Source organism: Chaetodon auriga, chromosome 8 (assembly GCF_051107435.1).
Source record: "Chaetodon auriga isolate fChaAug3 chromosome 8, fChaAug3.hap1, whole genome shotgun sequence".
NCBI classification, from domain to species: Eukaryota; Metazoa; Chordata; class Actinopteri; order Chaetodontiformes; family Chaetodontidae; genus Chaetodon; species Chaetodon auriga.
Window position 1 is genome coordinate 13,628,805 of NC_135081.1, and position 22,089 is coordinate 13,650,893.

At 46.4% G+C, this 22,089-nt stretch overlaps 2 protein-coding genes across 3 annotated transcripts; both read left to right on the top strand.

Moving 5' to 3' along the window:
- The first annotated feature begins 1,543 nt into the window (after window positions 1-1,543).
- Window positions 1,544-17,694, top strand: arid1aa (AT-rich interaction domain 1Aa). Of its 2 annotated transcripts, none has more exons than XM_076736339.1 (20): window positions 1,544-2,746; window positions 5,122-5,340; window positions 5,455-6,060; window positions 6,184-6,279; window positions 7,147-7,387; window positions 7,979-8,068; window positions 8,172-8,342; window positions 8,888-9,221; window positions 9,366-9,511; window positions 9,598-9,683; window positions 9,814-10,023; window positions 10,122-10,326; window positions 10,499-10,652; window positions 10,797-10,966; window positions 11,090-11,324; window positions 12,220-12,345; window positions 12,992-13,088; window positions 13,316-14,168; window positions 14,311-14,441; window positions 14,538-17,694. In XM_076736339.1, the coding sequence occupies exons 1-20, from the start codon at window positions 1,826-1,828 to the stop codon at window positions 16,410-16,412; spliced, it is 6,966 nt and encodes a 2,321-aa protein (XP_076592454.1). In that variant the 5' UTR covers window positions 1,544-1,825; the 3' UTR covers window positions 16,413-17,694. The 2 variants fall into 2 exon arrangements, with proteins under 2 accessions (XP_076592454.1, XP_076592455.1); XM_076736340.1 differs by having other exon boundaries at window positions 10,803-10,966.
- A 769-nt stretch (window positions 17,695-18,463) lies between these two features.
- On the top strand, window positions 18,464-21,329 carry pigv (phosphatidylinositol glycan anchor biosynthesis, class V). The gene is made up of 3 exons (XM_076737055.1): window positions 18,464-18,825; window positions 19,121-20,287; window positions 20,391-21,329. Exons 1-3 carry the CDS (start codon window positions 18,763-18,765, stop codon window positions 20,676-20,678), a joined length of 1,518 nt encoding a protein of 505 aa, XP_076593170.1. The 5' UTR covers window positions 18,464-18,762; the 3' UTR covers window positions 20,679-21,329.
- Window positions 21,330-22,089: the final 760 nt, after the last annotated feature.

Sequence of the window (22,089 nt, forward strand, 5' to 3'; positions counted from 1 at the left end):
GGGAAATCACATTAACCCCGTGTAGTGTGATGTGGATGTGGAATTCTGCGTGTGCAGCTTCCAGCCTGCAAAGCGCACAGCTCTCCATGCATTAGGGGGGTGTGTCAGGCAGAATGTTAAATCGTGTTCCGATGTTTGTACATGTGATCAAGTATGCCTTCTCACTGGTACTTCCTGCCTTTTTTTTTCCCCTGTAAGCCCCCTAGAGGTAGATGTGTGTGCGTGCGCGCGCGCACGTGTGTATGTGTGAAAGAGATAGCTGGAGAGACAGTTTGTCTGCGTGTGTGTGTGTGTGTGTGTGTGTGTGTGTGTGTGTGCGTATCGAGAGCGAGAAAAGAAAGGCAATCTTGCCCCACTTACACTCAAAATCTGAATTTGAATCAATACCCAGTCGAACTATTAAACACGTCATTAACCCTGCCATGTGTTTGCATTTCATTCTTTTTAATAAACACTCCCTCAGCCTACACACACACACACACACACACACACACTTCTCATTACCATCCCACCCCTGCTCAATTCTGTGCACACACCCTGTGGATGCCAAAAATGTCTGCTTCATTTGACTGAGGAGGGAAAAGGGGGGACAAATGTTCCATTTTTCTAATTGTTGGGAGACTTTGAAACTGTTCATGCATCCTCTGTCTGGTAGATAAGGTTTTTTTTCTCTGTACGGCGTAGTTTAGTGTTAGTAGGGTGTGCGTGTGTGTGTGTGTGTGTGTGTGTGTGTGTGAGAGAGAGAGAGAGAGAGAGGGAGCTGGAGCCTGTGCACCCATCCCCCCACACTCAGCAGAGGAGTGTTTCTGCTGGAGTGAGAGACAGACAGAGAGGAGAAGAGAGGAGGGGAGAGGAGAGGAGGAGAGGAGGGGGTGGCAGAGCAGAGCAGGGGAGGGAAAAGCAGAGAATGTGCATTGGTAGTCTCGTTTGCTGCAAGGCTTCCTCCTTCTGCTGTGGAAAAACCTGTGTGTTGCCTTCGCTTGCCTAAATACCACTTAGACACACTAGTGGGAATTAACGAAAACCAGCAGTGCACAAAGGCAGATTTTTTCAGCTGAATATATTCATAGTATGACTATTACCCCCCCCCCCCCAAGTAAGAATTATAACTGTGTATGGAACGACAGGCCAAATGAACTCTAATTTAACACCCATGCTGCAGTGTGAGCAGTACAGCCCTCAACACTTGCAGCTGTGGCCACCACATCTATGCAAACACGTACGCTTGAAAAATGACATATTTCTTGAATTAATTACTCCCCCCTGTACTGATCACCCATGAAATACACCGTGCATATGCATATTTTTGTAATGCACAGCCTCTTGGGCGATTTATTTAAAGCACATTGTTTTCTCTATGCTGGTTACGGAAACATTGATGAGTTGCTCTTCATGTGGAGAAAATATTGCACCTATGTGGGAAAAAGAGACAATGTGAGGCTGTGAGACAAAAGTCCAGTCCGCACTGGAGCGGATCCAGTGCGTGTGTTGCGGCCATCTGTGCGGCTCAGTAAAATGGCTGTATCTAGCGGAGCCTCGTGTTGGTTGGGTTCGCTCCCTGCCTCTACCCGGGCTCAGTAACACAACTCCCACAACAATTTCTGTTGCTTTTTTACGCATTGTATGGAGCCTCCATCATATCTCTAACCCATTTGCGGAACCGGAACCGGGGGGATGGAAACCGGATTCGATCCGGTGTAAGGGGTGGGAATGAATCGGCACAAGGATGAATGGTTATAAACAATTATTTATATTCAATGCTAGCTTTTGATTGTGACTGACTCGCCGAGAGAGGGAGAGAGAGGTGGTGGTGGGGGGGTATATCATGGCCGCTCAGGTCGCTAGCGCCGCCACTCTTAACACAAGCCCGCCTTCCGAACTCAAAAAGCCTGATCGAGACCCCAAGGAGGAGTCGGTACCGGGGGAGAAGCAGTCAGACAAAAAGCAGCCGGGCTTGGACAGCGGATCGCCGGGCCGGGGGGATCTGCAGGACGGGGCCGACGGTGGAAATGCAGGGGGAGGAGGGGAACCTGAGATGAAGAACGGGAATGGGAACCCGCCCAGGGCTAACAATAATAACCAGAATGACTCTGTCGGACCGGAGGGAAATAACCACCCTGGTTTGGTGCATCACCACGGCCCCGCTTTTCCTCCACCATCGTACGGATACAGTCAGCACTACGGTCGGGCCCCTTTTCATCAACATGGCGGACAACAAAGCCCTGGCATGGCAGCTGCTGCGGGTCCGGTCGTGCAGTCGAGCAACATGATGGACCCGTATCAACCTAATTCCCACGACCATGGCTTTTCAAACCACCAGTTCAACAATTACAACCCATTCCCGAACAGGACTCCCTATCCCGGCCAAGCGTACGCCATGAACTCCCCTCGCAGTACCCAGGCGCCGACAGCTGGGGGGCAGCCAGCTAACGTTAAGCAGCAGCCACCAGCGGGAGGACCCACGGCGATGGCTGGATCTTACAATAACCAGAGATATAACCTAGGAAACCCTCAACCTACATCCACGCCGACACTCAACAAGCTCCTGACCTCACCCAGCTCAACGCGGGCATATCCGAACTACCCGTCTAGCGACTACAGTAGCCAAGAAGGAGCTAGTAAGGGACCAGCAGACATGGGCAGCAGCGGGCTGTATGGAGGGAGCAATCCGAGTTGGCAACAAAGAAGCCATCTCCCGTCGCCTATGAGCCCGGGAAGTGCTGGGCAGCCGCTAGTTAGAACCCAGGTAAAGTCACATTATCGCAGGAACATGGTGTGGGCTTTAGCATCCCTCCTCCTAGCTAGTTCTCAACGTAGCAGGCCAGCCATTGTCTGATACTAGTTCGCAAAGACTCTAAAATGGCTGCCTCTCGTGTGTGTTTTTTCCTTTACACTACACCGTTAAATAAATGTTGCTTGTAATATATCTGTAACGCTATGAAACAATACAAGAGTGCCGCTTGAAGAAGATATAAGTTGTTGGACCGATGTAAGGACGTTCAGGGAGCCAAGAAGGCCCGACTTTGAAAAGGGGCGAAAATACTCCGCGAAGAGCGACTGCTCGTTTTTTCTCCGCTGTCTTTTCTACGTGTGTTATACGTTAAATTATCAACGTATTCTCTTATAAACGTGTTTATACTACACGGGTTTATGAAGTGTAACATTTTCTCATATGAATAAGCTTGTGGTAGTTCCATATGCGCTCACGTTTGTATTGTTTTCTTGCCCGATAAGCCCATAATTTTGCGGCCACGATGGAAGGAATGTGTTGAACGCCGTATCAGCCTGTAACGGCTAGTTAAATGGCTCATGTAGCCTCAGTTTAAATTACTTAAATGTCCTGTAAGATGTGAGGAAAGGCCGTGAATTATCACACTTTGCTCCTGCATTGATTAAATGAGTTTCCCTGTGCTGAAAAGCTGCCGGGCTTCCCATGCGTACTTGCCTGTAAACAGTCATTTCAGCCTCATATGAGTGAGTGACTCGCAGCCTTCAGTTTACACTGGGATTTGAATTGTGGAGGTAAAATCCTGCTGTCAAAGCCAGGAGATAGTTGGTCTTTGGTTGACATGCTAGCTGAAATCTGATTGGCTCCTCATCCGCTGCTCATGGCCATTTATAATTACATGTGATGCAAGGCAACAGTTGCTGATAAGAACACACAGTATTAAGTCATCACAGGGTCACCAGAGGTATTGCTGCTTCGCGCCTCTGCTCCACTTTCAACAAGACAGGGAGTGTTGGAGCAGCTGGGACATGGAGGATATGTGGATTTCTAGTTTTCATTTTATCATTTGGCAACCCCCCCCCCCCCGAAAAAAAAAAACAAAGAAAGAAAAAGAAGAAAATTAGCTGTCATGGTTTTACTATTACCACCACTACTGTCACACACTTTGTAGCTTGATGGCTAAAGTCTGAACTTCTATGCCAACCACAGCCTGCATCTTTGTACAGTACATGTACAAACCTCTAAACAGCATTCCTACATTTCTTAAATGTTTCTAACAGTGGTTTAAGACCACACCTGCTGTTTTATTAGTTTTCTTGTCATTGATTTACAAATTTACACACCGCCTTATTTGTTATCCTTGATGTCCCCTAGATAAACAAATTACAGACTGTGATGTCTTTGTTTTTTCATCTTGTGTCTTGTTATGCAGCAAAAGCTAAAACACAAAGTTGACCTCTCTGCTTGTGTGTGTGTGTGTGTGTGTGTGTGTGTGTGTGTGTTTATGCTGTCTCTGGCCTGACACACAAGTTTGACTGTGTGACTGCAAAGAATTCCCCCCAATCCTCCCCCCAAGCCAATCAGAAGGCAGTCCACCATCTCTCACCAGCCAAGGGAGTTTCCTCTCTGTCTTATGCAGATTAGCCATGTGCTGCTCTTATTTATTTCACTTCATTATCTTGGATCTGCAAAATGTCACTAAGGCATTTTGCATACTGTTTGTAGAGGGCTGTTGTTAAGCTGAGGACACTCTTCTCAGCAAGAGTGCACATGTGGGATTTCACTTGATGTAATGAAAGGGGATACTTTTGAAGTGGATGTTCTTTAGTTTAAATTATCATGAAATTCCCAACTTTACAGTGGCAAGCAGTTTTGGTGGAAGTGAGGGAATAATTTGATCCTAAATGTGAGGCTGTTGTGAAAGTACTTCCTTAATTTCTAGTGTCATTCATCCAGAGCCAAACTGCCTTCTCTGGGGAAAAAAGCTACTTGGACCAGGCTCAAAACAGGAGCACAGCTGGGATATGTTTAAGATTGGGCAGACTGCCCTCCATTTGAAAGTAGATATATATAGCTGTGTTGACTTCCGAAACTATGGCAAAGTGAGGTGAAAAAAAAAAAAAAAAAACTCAGAGTAATGACCGTGGGAAATGAGGTGAAAAAAGCACAATTTCCTCTTTCATTGAAGTTTGTTTTCACACCTTTGGTGCTGCAAATGTTACACACTGTAGCAAAGTATTTTATGGACTCTGAAGAAAACACTGTAATGGTATAATGAAGTTGTTTCAGAATGAGGAGGGCTGCATGGAAGTTGCTGCATTTGCTATTTTGATTTCTCCTCTGCTGCTTGGTTGTTGACTTGATGTATTTTCTCATGTTCTTACCATGTCCAGCCACCTGGTCCCATGGACCCAATGGGAAAAATGAGAGGTCAACCATACGGAGCTGGCAGTCCATACAGTCAACAGTCGCAGCAGGGGCCTCCCACAGGTCCTCAACAGGGGCCTGGATACCCTGGCCAGGGTTATGGCCCTCCAGGTCCCCAGCGATATCCAGTGGCAATGCAAGGACGTACCCCTGGAGGCATGGGTGGCATGCCATATGGTCCACAGGTATGTCACACGATTTACCTAAATTGGAAATAAGTTCACAGTGATTTTTATCCTTTTTATCAGGGGTTTCTTAGATTTAGTTTGACGTCTTATGTGTTTTTGTATTCTGTTTAGATGGGATCTTACGGACAGCAGGGACCAGGAGGCTATGGCTCCCAGGGCCAGGCACCATATTATGGCCAGCCAGGCCAGGCTCCTCACCCAAGCCAGCAGCAAACCCCCTACTCCCAGCCCCCACAAGGACAACCAGGTGGTCAGACTCCTTACCCAGGGCAACCCCACCCTCCACCGACTTCTGCTACACACACCCAGGGAGGACCACCCTATCAGCCGCCCCACATGCCCCCACAGACCCAGGGGCCACTGCCAGGTCCACCCCAGGGGCCTCCACAGTCTCAGCCACCTTATTCCCAAGCCTCAGCCCCACAATCTGGCCAATCTTTATACGCCCAGCAGCAGGGTCCCCCCAGTCAGGCCCCACAGCAGCCAAGTTCCCAGGATACTCCTGGATCACAGGGCCAGTCCAACTACCCGGGATCCACACAGGGGCCTCAGCAGCCCCCCTCGCAGCAACAGCAGGCTCAGTCTCAGCCTCCACAGCAGCCACAGGGACACAGCCAACACCCACAGGGCCAGCCTGCAGCATACCCGCAGAACCCTCAGCAGCAGCAGCAAGCACAACAGTCACCTTATCAGCGCTTTCCTCCTCCGCCACAGCAGGTACTCCCCTCAGTCTGGGATCATATCCATCACACTAAATTATCTTTCTCTGTGTGTGTTCACAGACATGCTTTCCTGTAACTCTGGCAGTATACTTAAGCATGTGTTCTGATGTCTTTTTAGGAGGTATCCCAGGACTCATTTCAGTCCAATGCCCCTCCATCCACTCAGCCTAAATCTGGCCCAGAGGACAGCCAAGGCCGCCCCTCCAGCCTTCCGGTCAGTTATGCTTGTTATGTTACTGCTGGACCAGAAAAAGCCCTTTTCACACTGTGTTTTTGCTTTTCGCTCTCATGTAAGAGTTCTAGTTTCTATTTCTGTCTTGTATTTTTTAATTACCAGGACATATTAATTTTACTACTCGATAAAATGTAGGGCAATACGAGGTTCAGTACATTTAAAATTCCCTTTGTATTGCATTGAATGTTAATGTTTTTTAAAAGCGTAAATTTTACTGCGTGCTTGTTTTGTGGCTGCTGTGCTCTCAGTCCCTTGGTGACTTAAGACCTTGTGTGCTGCTGCACATTAGTGTTTGTTGAGAGACAGCTATAGCTGATGCTTGAGGAGAAGGTGCTGTGAAAATGGGTATATCTGAGATGAATACAAGAGAGTTTGTTTGTGTATTGAAATCACATGGCAAGGCTGCTGCTACATGCTGACTCAGCTCACATCCTACAAACCTTGGTAACCATGACAACCCCTGGCACTAATGCGCACTCATTTTTTTTTCTTTGAAAAAGATAAATAAGGACAAAGGCCTCTGGGTCTGTGTGTGCATGTGTGTGTGTGTGTGTGTGTGTGTGTGTGTGTGTGTGCGCGTGCGTGCGTGTAGTATTTGTATGTGTGCCACTCGTATCTAAACAACAGAGAGGGAATTGCAACATGCTCATACTACAACCAGTATATGAAATAGTAAACATTACAATACTCCAAACACTGGATTAACCTGTTTGTAAATGTAACAAATGCAGTATCAAAATGCGCAAGAGCTGAATCTTCTAGAGGCATAAAGTGTAAATGCCCCTTTTTTATTTTCTTTAATGTACAACATTTTTTGACATCTGCTCTTCTTATACACGTTTACAGGACCTGTCAGGGTCCATCGATGACCTCCCTACAGGAACAGAGGGCGCCCTGAGTCCCGGTGTGAGCACGTCAGGTGTGTCGAGCAGCCAGGGCGAGCAGAGTAACCAGGCTCAGTCGCCCTTCTCTCCTCACACGTCTCCCCACCTGCCAGGCATCCGAGGGCCTTCACCTTCCCCAGCTGGCTCCCCTGCCAGCGCCAGCACACCCCGTACAGGACCGCTGTCACCTGCCAACATGCCAGGTGGGCCGGTCCCTCAATCTCTGAAATGAAACATATGATCAGTAACAGAATTCTGTTTGTGATCTTGGCCCCAATTTACTTGTGCGTTAGGTCATGTCAGCTTTTTGGTGTTGATTTTGCATTTCTAAACAAAAATGCTCCTCCACTAAAATTCTATCATTAAGTCCCTACATTTTGTCTACATAATAAACACTGGCAAGAACAATATTATTATTCTTCATGATCAAACTCTTAAACCTCGATTTTACTGATTTTAAATCCCCTCATCTGTAGCTTTAAAGTTAGAAAAAACATGACACAATATGATTAAATTCTGTTGGTTTGCCAACACTCTTTTACAAAACATGCATTTGTAAGAGCTGAGCCAGTGGGTCAGACAGAGTTAAACATGTGGCATTGAGCATGGTGGACAGCTTGAATTTGACAAATGGAACCAAACACTAACCCATATTTGAGTTACTTGCCCTGTTATTTGTTGGTGTAAATGGATTTCTCAACCATGGTCGCTATATTATAACCATGGTGGCTTGAAACTCAGTACTTGTACATTTTTTGAGCTCACACTAACTTGAATTACATATTAATGTTTAGGGACCCAGATGCCTCCCAGGCCATCAAGTGTGCAGTCAGATGGGAGTCTGCACCCGGCAATGAGCCAGTCTCCTATGGCTCAGGACAGAGGTATGCTGCAGTCTAAATGCAAAGTGTTCATAGAGATTAACACGTGAGTGTTTGGTATAATATCGGAACCTGAGCCCAGTGTCCCTCTCTCGCCTTCTTTCAGGGTTTATGCAGAGAAACCCTCAGATGCCTCCTTATGGCTCCCCCCAGTCAGCCTCTGCACTGTCACCGCGTCAGTCCTCAGGGGGACAGATGCATCCTGGGATGGGCCCATATCAGCAGAACAACTCCATGGGTGGCTATGGACAGCAGGGGGGACAATATGGCCCCCAAGGTGTGCACTTTTGATTACATCTGTCAGAGTTTGACTTAAAGACAGAAGGTTTCATTTTGACTTAATCTTTTGTAATGTTGTCAAATGATTCACTGTGAATCATTTTTTGTGGGTTAAGTTTATAAAGGTTTTCCACTCAATTTATTATCATTTGAGAAGTTTTCTCATGAAGCTTTCCCATTAGACAGACCTATGGAATATATCTCCCTGTCTCAATACCATGCTATCGCTGGTCCCTCCCTCTGACTCTGTTGCAGCTATTTATAGCTGTGAAGCAGAGAGTCAGCTGACGTAGCAGAGCCTCCTGTCAGTAGAGCTGAGACTGTGACGAAGGCTTGTTGCTCAGGGTGCATAGCTCTCTCTGCTAGCACACTGTGGGGAAAAGTCTGCCTCACCACAGCTCCTCAGGACTCATAGCTATAACAGTCCACTTTTAATGTGGAACACAAATATACTTCTGGGTGATTCTGCAGGGTTTTTTTCCAGACCAGTAAACAGTTACAGCCAAGTGATAACTTTATTTTTCCTTACAATGTCATCCTTAGGTTATCCCCGGCAACCTGGCTATGGCAACATGCCAAACGCAAACTATCCCGGGCCAGGCATGGGCCCAATGAACCCCATGGCCGGACAGGGTGGGGGGCCGCCATATACTGGCATGCCTCCAGGAAGGATGCCTCCTAATCAAATGGGAGCACGTCCCTATGGGCCCAATATGGGTCCAAATATGGGCCCCAACATGGGTCCAAACATGCCTCCGAACATGGGCAACATGCCACCCCAGGTAGGCTCAGGAATGTGTCCTCCTCCGGGCATGAACAGAAAGCCCCAGGACCCCGCAGCCATGCAGCATCCTGCCACCAACTCCATGCACAACAGGTTGGTTTACATTGGATCCTCCATTGCCTGCCTTTATTTACCTCACACAGGACTTCTGATTGGCTTCTGACTTGCTTAAATAGGAGATAACGGTACCATACTCTTACAAATACTTATAGCTCATATATTTTCTCCTCCTCCCAGGATGCCTGGTTACCCCAACATGTCTCCAGGCATGATCGGCTCAGGTCCACCTTATGGCCCTCCCATGAACAACTTGCCTGGAATGATGAACACTCAAGGTGGATCTCCTTATCCAATGGGGCCTAACATGGCCAATAACTCAAGTGGTAAGTTATACAAAAATGACTCCCCCTAGCTTTATTTTCTTTTTAATGTGCCAGTGTCACAGCTAACTCCTCATCCTTGTGTCTAGGTATGGCCCCCAGCCCAGAGTTGAACAATAAGATGAATAACAAAGTAGATGGGAGTGTAACACCTAAACCGGAGCCTAAATCTAAGGTAAAATGTCCACTATATGTTGTAATAACAGTACTTTAGAAAATCCTTGAAAGTCTGCACATCCCCAAAAGTCTTCTGTAGGTGCACGTGTAAAATTTAAAATTGGTCTCATGTCTCTTGCATTAAACAGAAGTCCAACTCTTCCACCACGACCAGTGAAAAGATAACACGCCTGTATGAGCTAGGACCAGAGCCGGAGAGGAAGATGTGGGTGGACCGTTATTTGGCCTTCGTTGAAGAGAAAGCCATGAGCATGGGCCACCTGCCCGCTGTAGGACGCAAACCCCTCGACCTCTTCCGGCTGTATATGTCAGTGAAAGACATTGGAGGCATGACACAGGTTAATATGACACCCATTACCAACAATAAATTGTTACATTTATTGCTGCAACCATTAGTAATCTCTGTTCTAAATATGTCTTGTCATGTGACCCTCAGGTGAACAAGAATAAGAAATGGCGTGATCTGGCCACTTCCCTGAATGTGGGTACATCCAGTAGTGCTGCCAGTTCTTTGAAGAAACAGTACATCCAGTGTCTGTATGCCTTTGAGTGCAATATTGAGCGTGGTGAGGACCCTCCTCCTGAGATTTTTACAGACAACAAAAAGAACCAAGCTGCTAAGGTCCAGCCCCCCTCTCCAGGTTAGAGCCCCACTCATGCTATCTTTTCAAATGAACATGTGATTTCATGCCGTTCCAATTAACTAAACCACATCTGCACGCTTTAAATGCAACAACAGGACCTACCGTGCTGTGTTTGAGTGTCATTAATGTCATGCACCTTGTCTGTCTGTTCTTCTCTTTCGAACTGAAGCGTCCCTCTGCTCCACAGCTGGGTCAGGCTCTCTGCAGGGTCCTCAGACACCCCAGTCCACCAGCAGCTCCATGGCTGAGGGAGGCGACCTTAAACCCCCCACCCCAGCCTCCACCCCTCATACCCAGATGCCCCCCATGCCACCAGGGTCCAGGTGACTCTTTTTAAACAACTCAGATTTTACCATTTGATTTGAACTTCTGAAGGGAATTTTATTTGAGAAACTAATTTCTTTCTGTCCTTTCTTCTGTCCCCCCCACCCATCCCCCACCCCCCCTTCACCTCTGCTTCTCTGTAGGAGCAGCGTTAACCTTCAGGACCCCTTCTCTGAGGGAAATGACCCTGCTTTCCCCAGGAAGAACATGACGCCCAACTCTGCCTATCAGTCTGGCATGAATACACCAGACATGCAAGGGCGCATGGGCTCCTATGAACCCAACAAGGATCCATTTGGTAACATGCGGAAAGGTAGGCACACTGAATGGACAAGAGCTGAATGAATCATGTTATTGTAGAAACCAAAGTACTTACTTAATTACCCTTTCAGTTAATCAGTTCTAAGTGGGCTTTTAATTCTGAATGCGTTTCCAGTTGGGGAGCAGTTTCTACCTGCTAACCAGGGCCCTAACAGTGCGGTGGGTGACCAACAGCAGCAGCAGCAGCAGCAGCAGCAACCACCACCACAACAGCAGCAGCAGCAGCAGCAGCAGCAGCAGCAGCAGCAACAGCAGCAGCCTCCATTCAACAGGGGACCGCCTGGGGCCATGGGCACGATGCCTATGGGGCCCAGACAGCAGTATCCTTATGGACCAGGCTACGACAGGAGGTAAGAGTCATTGCATTGAATGGAAGATGGCATTTTCAAGGTCATTGAGCACTGCTGATTTTAACCAGCAGCTATTTTTGTGATCAGTCAAATCTCAAAGTTCCTATGGAGGTTGTGAAAAATATGTCTAATTCATTCTGATTCTAATGATAAATTTCCAGACTGATTATATTTGATGGAATTTCAGGAAATGCATGGGAATTGGCAATAGGATTGGCTGGCTTCTAACATGCTTAACTTTGCTTTGAACTGATGATATACTGACAGGGATTGGTGTTATGTTGTTGTGGAAACAAGAACCAAATACAATCTACTGAACACATCTGAAAAAAGTTGATTTTTGAAAAGGAAGATGTGGTTGGACTGTGGTACATGTGTCATGTGTCCCTGCCCATCCTGTGAGTCTAATGTACTCAATAGTGTTTATGAAATAGTGACAATTCATCTAGTTTAATTTTATCATTCATTTATTCATTGTTCATTTTAATTTGTAATATTGCTCACTGACATGAGGTTACTGATAATTTGTCTCTGTGATGGATGAGGGGCCGTGCACTGTTTTTGTGCTGATCTGAAAAATAAATGAACACAAATGAGTTACACAATTACCCCCAGTGTTTACATTTAAAAATCAGGATGGAAGAGTTGACTGATTGTGATATAATTTAGTTGGTTGCGAGAGCCTTAAAAATCTGTCCTAGTCAAAGGCTGAGGAGCTAAAAGGTAAAAGAAATGGAACAACAAATTTTGCCTAGTTTAATGAGCTGGTAGTTGCGATCGTAATGTTTCTTGTCCTATTGGGTATTTTTGATGATCTTTTGCATAAATTGTATGTCTCTGTGTGTGTGGCAAAATATGGATGAACATACCATGTGTATTATTCTGATTTCCTCAGATCGGAGCAAGGAATGGGCCCAGAGGGCAACATGGGATCCGGTGCTCCTCAGCCAAACCCTATGATGCCTGCCAACGCCGACACGGGGATGTATTCGCCAAATCGCTTCCCACCACAGCAGCCACGGTCAGTCCACATAACACTTACTTGCCAAGCTTCTTTGGTTTAAAGCTACTGCTGATGGAAACTGATAACTCTTTATATAAAACAAATATATTTTATTTGTGAGTGTTAGGTTTCAAAAATGCTGGAAATGTAGGAAGGATCTTCAGTATCGTTACAAGACAACCTATTTTATCTGTTTGTACAGTGTAATCAGACTCAGTGTCATTTCATTTAGATTTTTATTTTTATGAAAAATACTCATCAGAACATGATCACTTCCTGAACATTCGAATTTAGTTTCCATTCTTCATGGGTTTGGGCTTGTTGCATATGGTTGTGATCATGTAATTTTCTGGGGGTGGTATTTACAGCTAGTAGTACAGTTAACAAAAAGAGCTGAGTATTTATGTTCAGGATTCACTTTTGCCCTTTCTGTTTGACAAATGTTTTGGGAAAAAATAATGAATCATACTGATACTACTGAGAGGGGTATAATGGACATTTAGTATATTGTAATTGAGTGTGAGGCTGTTGCGTCTTTTGGTCATAAAGTCATAATGTTGACTGTGTGTATGCCTGTACACGTGTACCAATGGAAGCCTTAATCCAGCGAGCTTGTGATGTATAATATTTTCATGGTCAAACTGACATGGCATAATGTTTGCAGGCATGATTCCTATGGTAATCAGTATCCTGGACAGGGAACGCCCCCTACTGGCTCCTACCCAAATCAGCAGCCTGGAATGTACCCACAACAACAACAGGTCAATGATCCATCTGCACTACACTAACTCTTACTCTTGTCAGTACCTAGACTGGAACCAGATAGTGTTATTAATGGTTATTTATTGTTCAAGTTTTTCTTTTTGACTGAGATACTATCATATGTTAGATTTTGTTTGACTTATGTGAATTGATGTGTTAATTTTTTCAACATTCCTACTGAAATGGTGTGAAATAATTGTCTCTCTCTGTACTATTTTATGTGTAGAGTTACAAGCGTCCTGTGGAGGGGGGTTATCCTCCATCAAAACGTCATGAGACAGAGTACAGTGGGCCCTTCCATGGTGGACAACAACCACCGCAGCAGCAGCAGCAACAGCAACAGCAAGGAGGTGCCTCTGCACCCTCTTCAGGACAGCAAGAGACATACAATCAGTACAGCGGCAGTGGGCCCTACCCCGGTTCTGATCGCCGTCCCCCTGGCCCAGGCAATCAGTTCCCGTTTCCCTTTGGTCGTGAACGAATGCCAGGAGCAACAGGGCCCAACGCTCAGCCCAACATGCCCCCTCAGATGATGCAGTCAGGCCCTGAGGGTCCTCAGGGAGGGATGTGGCAGGGACCGCGAGACATGAACTATCAGAACTATCCCAGCCGACAGGGTGGCCCCGGGGGCCCACCCCAGGGACCAGGTTACCCTGGCATGACCCGCTCAGAGGAGATGATGTCATCAGAACCGCGCATGAATCATGATGGCCAGTGGGGGAGTCAGATGGGCCCACGGCAGCCTCCTTATGGTCCAGCAGGACCTGGCCAACCTATGCCTCGTTCAGTACAGGCCAATTACCAGCCCCCTCAGGGTGTGCAGAACCACATTCCACAGGTGTCCAGCCCGGCCTCCATGCCCCGCCCCATGGAGAGCAGGACATCACCGAGTAAATCTCCCTATATGCACGGAGTAATGAAGATGCAGAAAGCCGGCCCTCCAGTGCCTGCATCTCACATAGTGCCCCCTCCGGTGCAGTCGCCTCTAATAAGGCGAGACATGCCTTTTCCTCCGGGGTCTACAGAAGCTTCCCATCCTGTCTTGAAACCACGTCGGAGACTGACCGTGAAAGATATCGGTATGGTTGAAGCAGTCTTGTGATATCAGCCTTCTTTATTATTGACTACACTGCCTGGTGCTGCGTAGTCCACGTTTATTGTTCCAAGTTGTTGCTCAGTGAGTTTGTGGTAACAATTGTGTTTCTTGTCTTGACTTCTTAGGAACTCCGGAGGCCTGGAGAGTCATGATGTCATTAAAGTCTGGTTTATTGGCTGAGAGTACGTGGGCCTTAGATACCATCAACATTCTCCTGTATGATGACAGCACTATTTCCACCTTCGATCTCAACACGGTGAGACCTTACATTGAGCTCTTACTGGCAGCTTATAGCAGTACACTATGCACAATTAGCATGTCTAATATTTTCTCTATTTATGTTCACTTTCAGTTGCCTGGCCTACTAGAGTTGGTGGTTGAGTATTTCAGACGCTGCCTCATTGAAATCTTCGGCATTCTGAGGGAGTATGAGGTGGGAGACCCTGGCCAGAGGACACTACTTGATCCTGATGCTTTGAAACGAGACTGGGACAGCGTGGAAGACGAGGAGCCACGGGCTGAGGACATGGAACAAGAGGAGGATGATGATGAGGAAGAGGAAGAACGGGAAACGGAGGGGCCAGCTCATTTGAAAGAGGAAGAAGAGCAGCAGCAGTGCTCTGAGTCTCGGGGTCGAGATGAGAAGACAGAAGATGAGGAGAGGAAGAGTAAGGGTTCTTCATCTGAACAGATAGGCTCATTGCAATCCTTAGCTGCCCATGAGAGACCCAGACAGGCCAGCAAGTTCGACAAGTTTCCCCTAAAGGTGGTACGAAAAAAAGACCCATTTGTGGCTGGCCAGTCCAATAATCATGGCAAACTGCAAGAGTTTGACAGCGGGTTGCTTCATTGGAGCGCTGGAGGGGGAGACTCAACAGAACACATCCAGACTCACTTTGAGCCACGCAAAGACTTCTTGGAGCCACGGGAACGAATACCTGTTCCCCCACTTCTGCTGAGGCGACGAATGCCAGAAGAAGAGATACAGGAACTTTGTTTGCCAACTGAGGAAGAGAAAAGGAAGCATCAAGAAAAAGACAGAGAGACACCTCCCTCAGAGAAATTGGCAGTCTTAGAGAAGGCCAGCCCCTCACTCAGCAGTGAGGAAGAGCGGAAAACAGATTCGGAGACAAAGACAGTTGAGAAAGGTGCTAAAAGTCACCAGGAGAATAACAGATCCGTTCTTCCTCCCAGCATTGTTTTAACCCAGAAGGCAAAGCAGACTGGCACCATCCTTGAGGATGAGCCTCACAGTAAGGACGAAGGGCCTCTCATTGCACTGGCTAACTGGCAGGATTCATTAGCCCGCCGCTGCATTTGTATCTCCAATATTGTCCGCAGCCTCTCCTTTGTGCCAGGCAATGACCACGAGATGTCCAAGCATCCTGGGCTGCTACTGCTACTGGGACGCCTGATCCTGCTCCATCACAGGCACCCTGAGCGCAAACAGGCTCCGCTCACCTATGAGAAAGACGAGGATTCAGACGAGGGAGTGGGCCAAAGGGATGAATGGTGGTGGGACTGCTTGGGGCTCCTAAGGGAGAACACGCTGGTCACTTTGGCCAACATCTCAGGCCAACTTGACCTCTCCATCTACCCCGAGAGCATCTGCTTGCCTCTGTTGGATGGGCTTCTCCATTGGGCTGTCTGCCCTTCAGCAGAGGCCCAGGACCCCTTCCCCACCTTGGGCCCTCACAGTGCTTTGTCACCTCAGAGACTGGTCCTGGAGACGCTAAGCAAACTAAGCATCCAAGACAACAATGTGGACCTCATCTTGGCCACTCCACCATTCAGTAGGTTGGAGAAGCTATATGGGAACCTGGTGCGACTAATCGGAGACAGGAAGATAGCAGTCTGCAGGGAGATGGCCGTGGTCCTACTGGCCAACTTGGCCCAAGGTGATACTATGGCAGCCCGAGCAATCGCTGTCCAGAAAGGCAGTGTGGGCAACTTGCTGGGCTTCCTGGAGGATAGTCTGGCTGCCACACAGCTTCAGCAGAGCCAGAGCTCTCTACTACACCTACAGGGGATGCACTTCGAGCCCACAAGCCCGGACATGATGCGGCGAGCTGCGCGGGCTCTGCACGCCTTAGCCAAGGTGGAGGAGAACCACACAGAGTTCACACTACACGAGTCCCGACTCCTCGACCTTTCAGTGTCTCCCCTAATGAACTCGCTGGTTTCTCATGTTATCTGTGATGTACTGTTTTTGATTGGCCAGTCATGACAGCTGTAGGGAGCCGCGGCTCCACTTTCTGGGGGTTTTATCCCCAATCCCCTCTTCCCTGGAAGCCTGGCTTGTGTGTGTGTAACAGGGCAAGGAAAGTTCAAGTGACTGTCTTTAATTTATGAAAATCCTTCAGATTCCATTCTCTGAGCCCTCCCCAGGCCGTCCTTGCTGGAGGAGGGTAATCACAGAGCTGTGGTGGATTACAAACCAGAGAGATGCCCGCAAAGTGACACTACTTGCAACATGAATGCCAACTGGATGACACAGAGCAGAGCACCATGGTTGGGAGACTGTTCTGCACTTGGGGGAAAGTACTTTTTAATAAAGATAAATAAATGAATAAATAAATAAATAGCTGAAAAACAAAAACTGTAACCAAAGTTGCTGTCTCGTTTACAGTGAGTTTGGGAGACACAGTGTGCCCTAGCTCTCCCCTCGAGGGCACAGTGAGTCTGTAAGTGGTTGACGTTCAGAGGTGAAGGAGACTGACAAGTGGCCTACTGGTTATAGTTGCTGTAGTTGGATTCTCACCAGTCAGCCTGACAGTAGACAAAGTGCTGTCAATAGACACCCTCACCAGGGAGGCCTGTGCAGTGTGCAGTAGATTGTAGGACATTTTCTGTACCGTACTGCTCTTGAGTGTAAGCATTCTGTAACACGTTTCACACAGAAGCAGAAGATGCAGCTCTTCTAGAGTTTTGAGGTCATTTTAGTTTGGTGTTCAACAGAAAATGGCTTTCTTCCCCAAAGTATCAAGAACCTACAACACCCTTACCTCCTCTTATCCCTTGATTGTATGGATACCCTTATGAAAAGAAATCACCTCTTAGGACTGGTTTTCAACTTCAAATACAGCTTTGCTGTGGTGTATATATAATGTTGTACATTACACTTCCTTTCTCTGTGTCTGTCTCTGTCTGTGTCACTATTCTCACACTTGTTATCGGTGAGGGATTGAGGCCGACATGTGAGTTTGGTCCATGACCTCCAGTCCCCACTGATTAGACCCACTCCTCTGGTCTCTCCACAGCTCCGTAGTACGGCAGACACAGCTCAAACCTGTTATCTCCTGGTACAACAAAATAAACTAGATGAAGTACACATTTGACAATTTTTCTTCAGTCATGGATTCTGCATATTTGTATTTCAGACTATGTAGCTAAGACAACATGTAAATTCCTCCCTTTCCCTTTTTTGGCTCAATGAATATCATTTATTCAGTATGAAATCTTTATACTATATGTTCCACGTGGTAAGAATAAATGTACATTAAATCTTCGTAAGCTGTTTGATGCTTTTTTTCTTCTGGGCAAACAAATGTGTGAATTCACGCAAAAATTGGTTTAAAGGAGTTTCTGAAATCCATGTATGTTCACAGCTGTAGGAAATATGGTTCTAGTCAGTGGAGTCAGCTGTTCCTGACGTGGGATTCACTGTTTGCATTAGCTTTGTTGCACTTCCTATGTCTCAGTAAAATAACTGCATAAATGTGAAAACAAATTAGTAAGTCTGAGAGAGTGATCTGCTCCACTGATGCTGATCATTTCTGCTTTTACCTCCATCAGAGCCTAAACAGAAGAAATGGGTAAGAAACAACTACGCGCGTGAGATTTCAGATAGATAAAGAAACTCACACTTCAAAAATCCACACATAGGAGTTTACTTATAAAGGCACGTGTAAAAATCTGCACGTTAAATCCGACTTTTAGATCCGACCAAAGATGGGGCAGGCTTTTCTTATGAAAAATACCATGCGCCACTCCGACAAACCATAAAATGGTATGGCGCACCGCCTGCTGGAGATGAAAGATATTTTACACGTCACGTGTTCACAAGACGTACAGAGTCAATGTTATCAAAATATGGTTATGTTAAAGTCAATAAAAGCTAAATTATTATTAATAATATTTTATTGCTTTTAAGCCATTTTCCCCCCCCAAAATAGATTAATTTGTGCAGGTAGCAGAAACTGCACGCGGGTGCTCATCGGGGGTCCCCTTTTACTTTGAAACGAGTTCTGCGGTTACACCGGAAGTGAAAAGTGCCATTTGAACGAGTCAGGCTGCAGCAGGAGGAGGATGTGAGGACAAAGATTGCACCTGAGCGAAAACAAACGCAGCTTGAAGACGAGTGGCTATCCAGTGAAATCAGTGTTTACCCTCTCCTAAATCTGTCAAACCAATGAAAACGCGATACTCACGGACTCTCATTTACCGAATATTTTGTCTTAGGTCGCTATGTTTGATAGAGATCATGAGGGATCCAGCAGTGACGGTCTCGTAGCAGCGACAATGCTCCGGCCTGTCATAACCGGCTTGTTCACATTTTCCCCGTCACATCAGTGACCATGGATGTCAGAGCAGTTCTGGAGTTTGCCACAGTCACCAGGGGTCTGTCACTCTTTCTGCAGGTAAGCTTTTGGCAAGCTGGGATATTGATGAGAATTTGCAAATGTAGCTTCCTCAGTTTAAAGCGATAACGTGATGTTAGTCATTAACCTTTATTCCCCCTGATTTTGAAGTCACCTTGGCTATTGTGTTTTTCTGTGTGGGATCTAGTGAACGGTGCTCCGGGGAACACAGTGTTTGTGTGAAGTAGGTCACAGACAAAGTGACTGTACATCTGTGTGGTTTGTTTCTCTGAGCAGCAAAACTCCGTTCATGATGGCTGGATTCATTTTAATATCGTACAATATCTCTCCTCAGGCTGTCCTGAACGCTGCCATCCCTGACCATGATGCTGATGCGTTCAGGCCCCCGCGGACAGAGGAGCCTCTGTACTTGGACTCTTCGGTGGAGTGGCTGCTGGGGGGCCTCTCTCACTGGGATGCAGAGCATTTCCTCTTCATTGCTGAGAAGGGATACCTTTATGAGCACAACTTCGCTTTCTTCCCCCTCTACCCCGTTGTCCTCCGGGGCCTTGCAGAGACGCTGCTGTGGCCCCTAAGCAGCTGGCTGAGCGTGCGGGGGCGTTTGCTGCTGGCCGTAGCTCTGGGGAACAGTTCCCTCTTCCTGCTGAGTGTGGTCGCCTTGCATGCGCTTAGTAGAATTGTTCTTCAGGACAGACGTCTTGCTCTGCTCTCCACTCTGCTCTACTGCATTACACCTGCTAATGTGTTCATGACCGCCGGATACTCAGAGAGCCTGTTTGCTGCGCTCACGTTTGGTGGTCTGTTCCTCCTGGAGAAAGGATTCACCTTCCGAGCCTGCCTGGCCCTCAGCATAGCCACTGCTGCACGATCCAATGGACTTGTTAACATTGGGTTTCTACTGTATCTTCCATCATTGCACGCCATCTCCCAGATTCGTGTGTATCGAACGACAACAAAAGGCCACAGTAAAGTCTTCCTCTATATTTGGGTCATCATCCGTCTCCTGCTCACCTCCCTATTGGGAACTGCAATTATTGCCCTTCCCTTCTGTGCGTTCCAGTACTACGGGTATAGGACGTTTTGCACACCATCCGTCTCCTTGGAACGGATCCCCCCTGCTCTTTTGTCGCTGGCTGAAAGGAAGGGCTACCGGGTTCCAGATGAAAATGGCCCGCCACCCCTCTGGTGCATGAGACCCCTCCCTCTGCTTTACTCTCATATCCAGGATGTGTATTGGGACGTGGGCTTCCTGCGCTACTTTGAGCTGAAGCAGATACCAAACTTTATTCTGGCTCTACCCATGGCTACCCTCGGCATAATGGCAGCTTATGCATATTTTCAAGCGAATCCAGAGCTGTGCCTGAGACTTGGACTTTGGGAGACAGGAGCAAATAAAGGGCTCGACAAACCCACACCAGGACTTTTCAACCCCAGAGTGTTTGTGTATGTCGTGCACTCAACAGTCCTTCTGGTGTTTGGAACATTGTGCATGCATGTGCAGGTAAGTCAGTCATAATCTCCCTCTTGTGGAATGCTTAATGTGTCTGGGTGTGAGGAACAACTGTTACTTTCCACCCATTCCCCTTTGTAATCTACATTTCTAGGTTCTGACCAGATTCATGGCCTCCTCGTCTCCCGTGCCCTTCTGGATAAGTGCTCATCTGCTCCTCCTCAACGAACCGCTTCTTCATCGAAGGAAAACGTCCAACCCCAGCATACAGCTCCAGACACATTCCAGGAATGGATGCAAGCACACGCCGCAAAACCCCATCATTGCTCTGCTGCCACACTTCACAGCCTGTTCTCCTACCACCCAGAGCATCCTGGGATACTTCCTCTCCTACTGGGTGTTGGGCCTCGCACTGCATTGTAACTTCTTGCCATGGACATGATTTAAAATGTTACTCAAGAGCTTTAAATGCAATATTGCTATGTAGAACTGGGCCATGTACCATATTTTAAACAATATGAATCCACACACGGGTGTTTTCACGATACATCATCAATTATCCATTTTTGTTATCCCAGTAAAAGTTAATTAAATTGTGAAAATAATTGTATACTTGAATGCAACATTTCTGTCAAAAAAAAAAAAACCAACATAAGATTTTGTTGCCCAGTCCTACATAGAACTTTATGAACATGATTGCATTTTTGATGCAGATTTATTAATGCAATAGTGAACTCATTTGATTTACACATCTCTGTTGAATATGTACAATATACCTGACAGTTTACTGAACATTGGTTGTAAATCTTGGGAAGACTATGGTTGTTCCTGAAAAAAACAAATCTATTTTTATTTGTTGCTGGAGCATTGCATTTTATTTACTCATTTTAATATTGCACTGCATGTTTGAAAGACTTGTTCCAGGTTACAGTTTGGGGTTCTTGGATGTGAATGAAAAAAGTAAAGATTTTTTTTTGCTGTTAAAAGATCCTCAATTTCGTTTTGTTTACATGTAAAGGTAATCCCTCTTGAGGCATTCATGTAAAACTGATATGTTGTGTTTTGTTGTGAATAAATTCAAATTCAAACGTGGAGAAAATGTGTGCTGATTTCTTTCAAACATGAAATCTTTTCTCTCTTCCTCTTTACACTGTGTGTAAACAGTTTGGTCTTCTTTCATGGTTTACTTACCAAACATGCTTACTGCATCGTAACTGGCACAGATGTGTCAAATCTCGAGTTACTCCTGACGTTTGCAGGCAGCTCTATCAACACCATAAGAGGTTGCTGATACACATGGAACAATTTAGTGAACCGCTGAACTCCTCTGAATTTTCCTTTAGAGATGTTTTACGGAAAAAGCCATGCTGAAATCACACAAGAATAAACTATTTAAACGGACCCCTGTTTCCAAGCAAGCATGTAATTAAAGACAAACAGATGCAGCATAACAAAGAAAAATGAACTGGAAGTCAAGGTGCAGTTCATTTAAGGTCTTAACATTACATTTTGGGCCTGTGTAGAATCAATTTTTTGAATGTGAACAATTGTGTGCAAGAAGCTAAAGAATAAGAACTAGAAAATAAATTTAACAAAGGCCAATTAAACTGATAAACACCTCAAACCTTTCCAGATGAACTCATGGAATTCCCAGCATGGAAGTAGTGTCATGCACAGAGACCTTGTAGTGAAATACCTCAAACAATCTCCTGTTAAGGATCACAGGCCCAGGAACCACTCAGTGACATTGTGTACATTGTGTCCCCTGCAGTTCTAAGTCTCAACAGCTGATGGTTAGTAAAATGTCAGGATTAGTTAATGCAACAGATCAGGGTATATTCTGACCTTATTTC

Excerpts from the sequence above, each read along its gene's own strand:
- arid1aa (XM_076736339.1), top strand. The coding sequence starts at position 1,826 with ATGGCCGCTCAGGTCGCTAGCGCCGCCACTCTTAACACAAGCCCGCCT. Across the intron at positions 6,280-7,146 it reads GCCGCCCCTCCAGCCTTCCG|GACCTGTCAGGGTCCATCGA; the intron begins GTCAGTTATGCT and ends ACACGTTTACAG. Across the intron at positions 10,327-10,498 it reads GGTCCAGCCCCCCTCTCCAG|CGTCCCTCTGCTCCACAGCT; the intron begins GTTAGAGCCCCA and ends TTCGAACTGAAG.
- pigv (XM_076737055.1), top strand. The coding sequence starts at position 18,763 with ATGGATGTCAGAGCAGTTCTGGAGTTTGCCACAGTCACCAGGGGTCTG. Across the intron at positions 18,826-19,120 it reads GTCTGTCACTCTTTCTGCAG|GCTGTCCTGAACGCTGCCAT; the intron begins GTAAGCTTTTGG and ends ATCTCTCCTCAG. Across the intron at positions 20,288-20,390 it reads CATTGTGCATGCATGTGCAG|GTTCTGACCAGATTCATGGC; the intron begins GTAAGTCAGTCA and ends CTACATTTCTAG.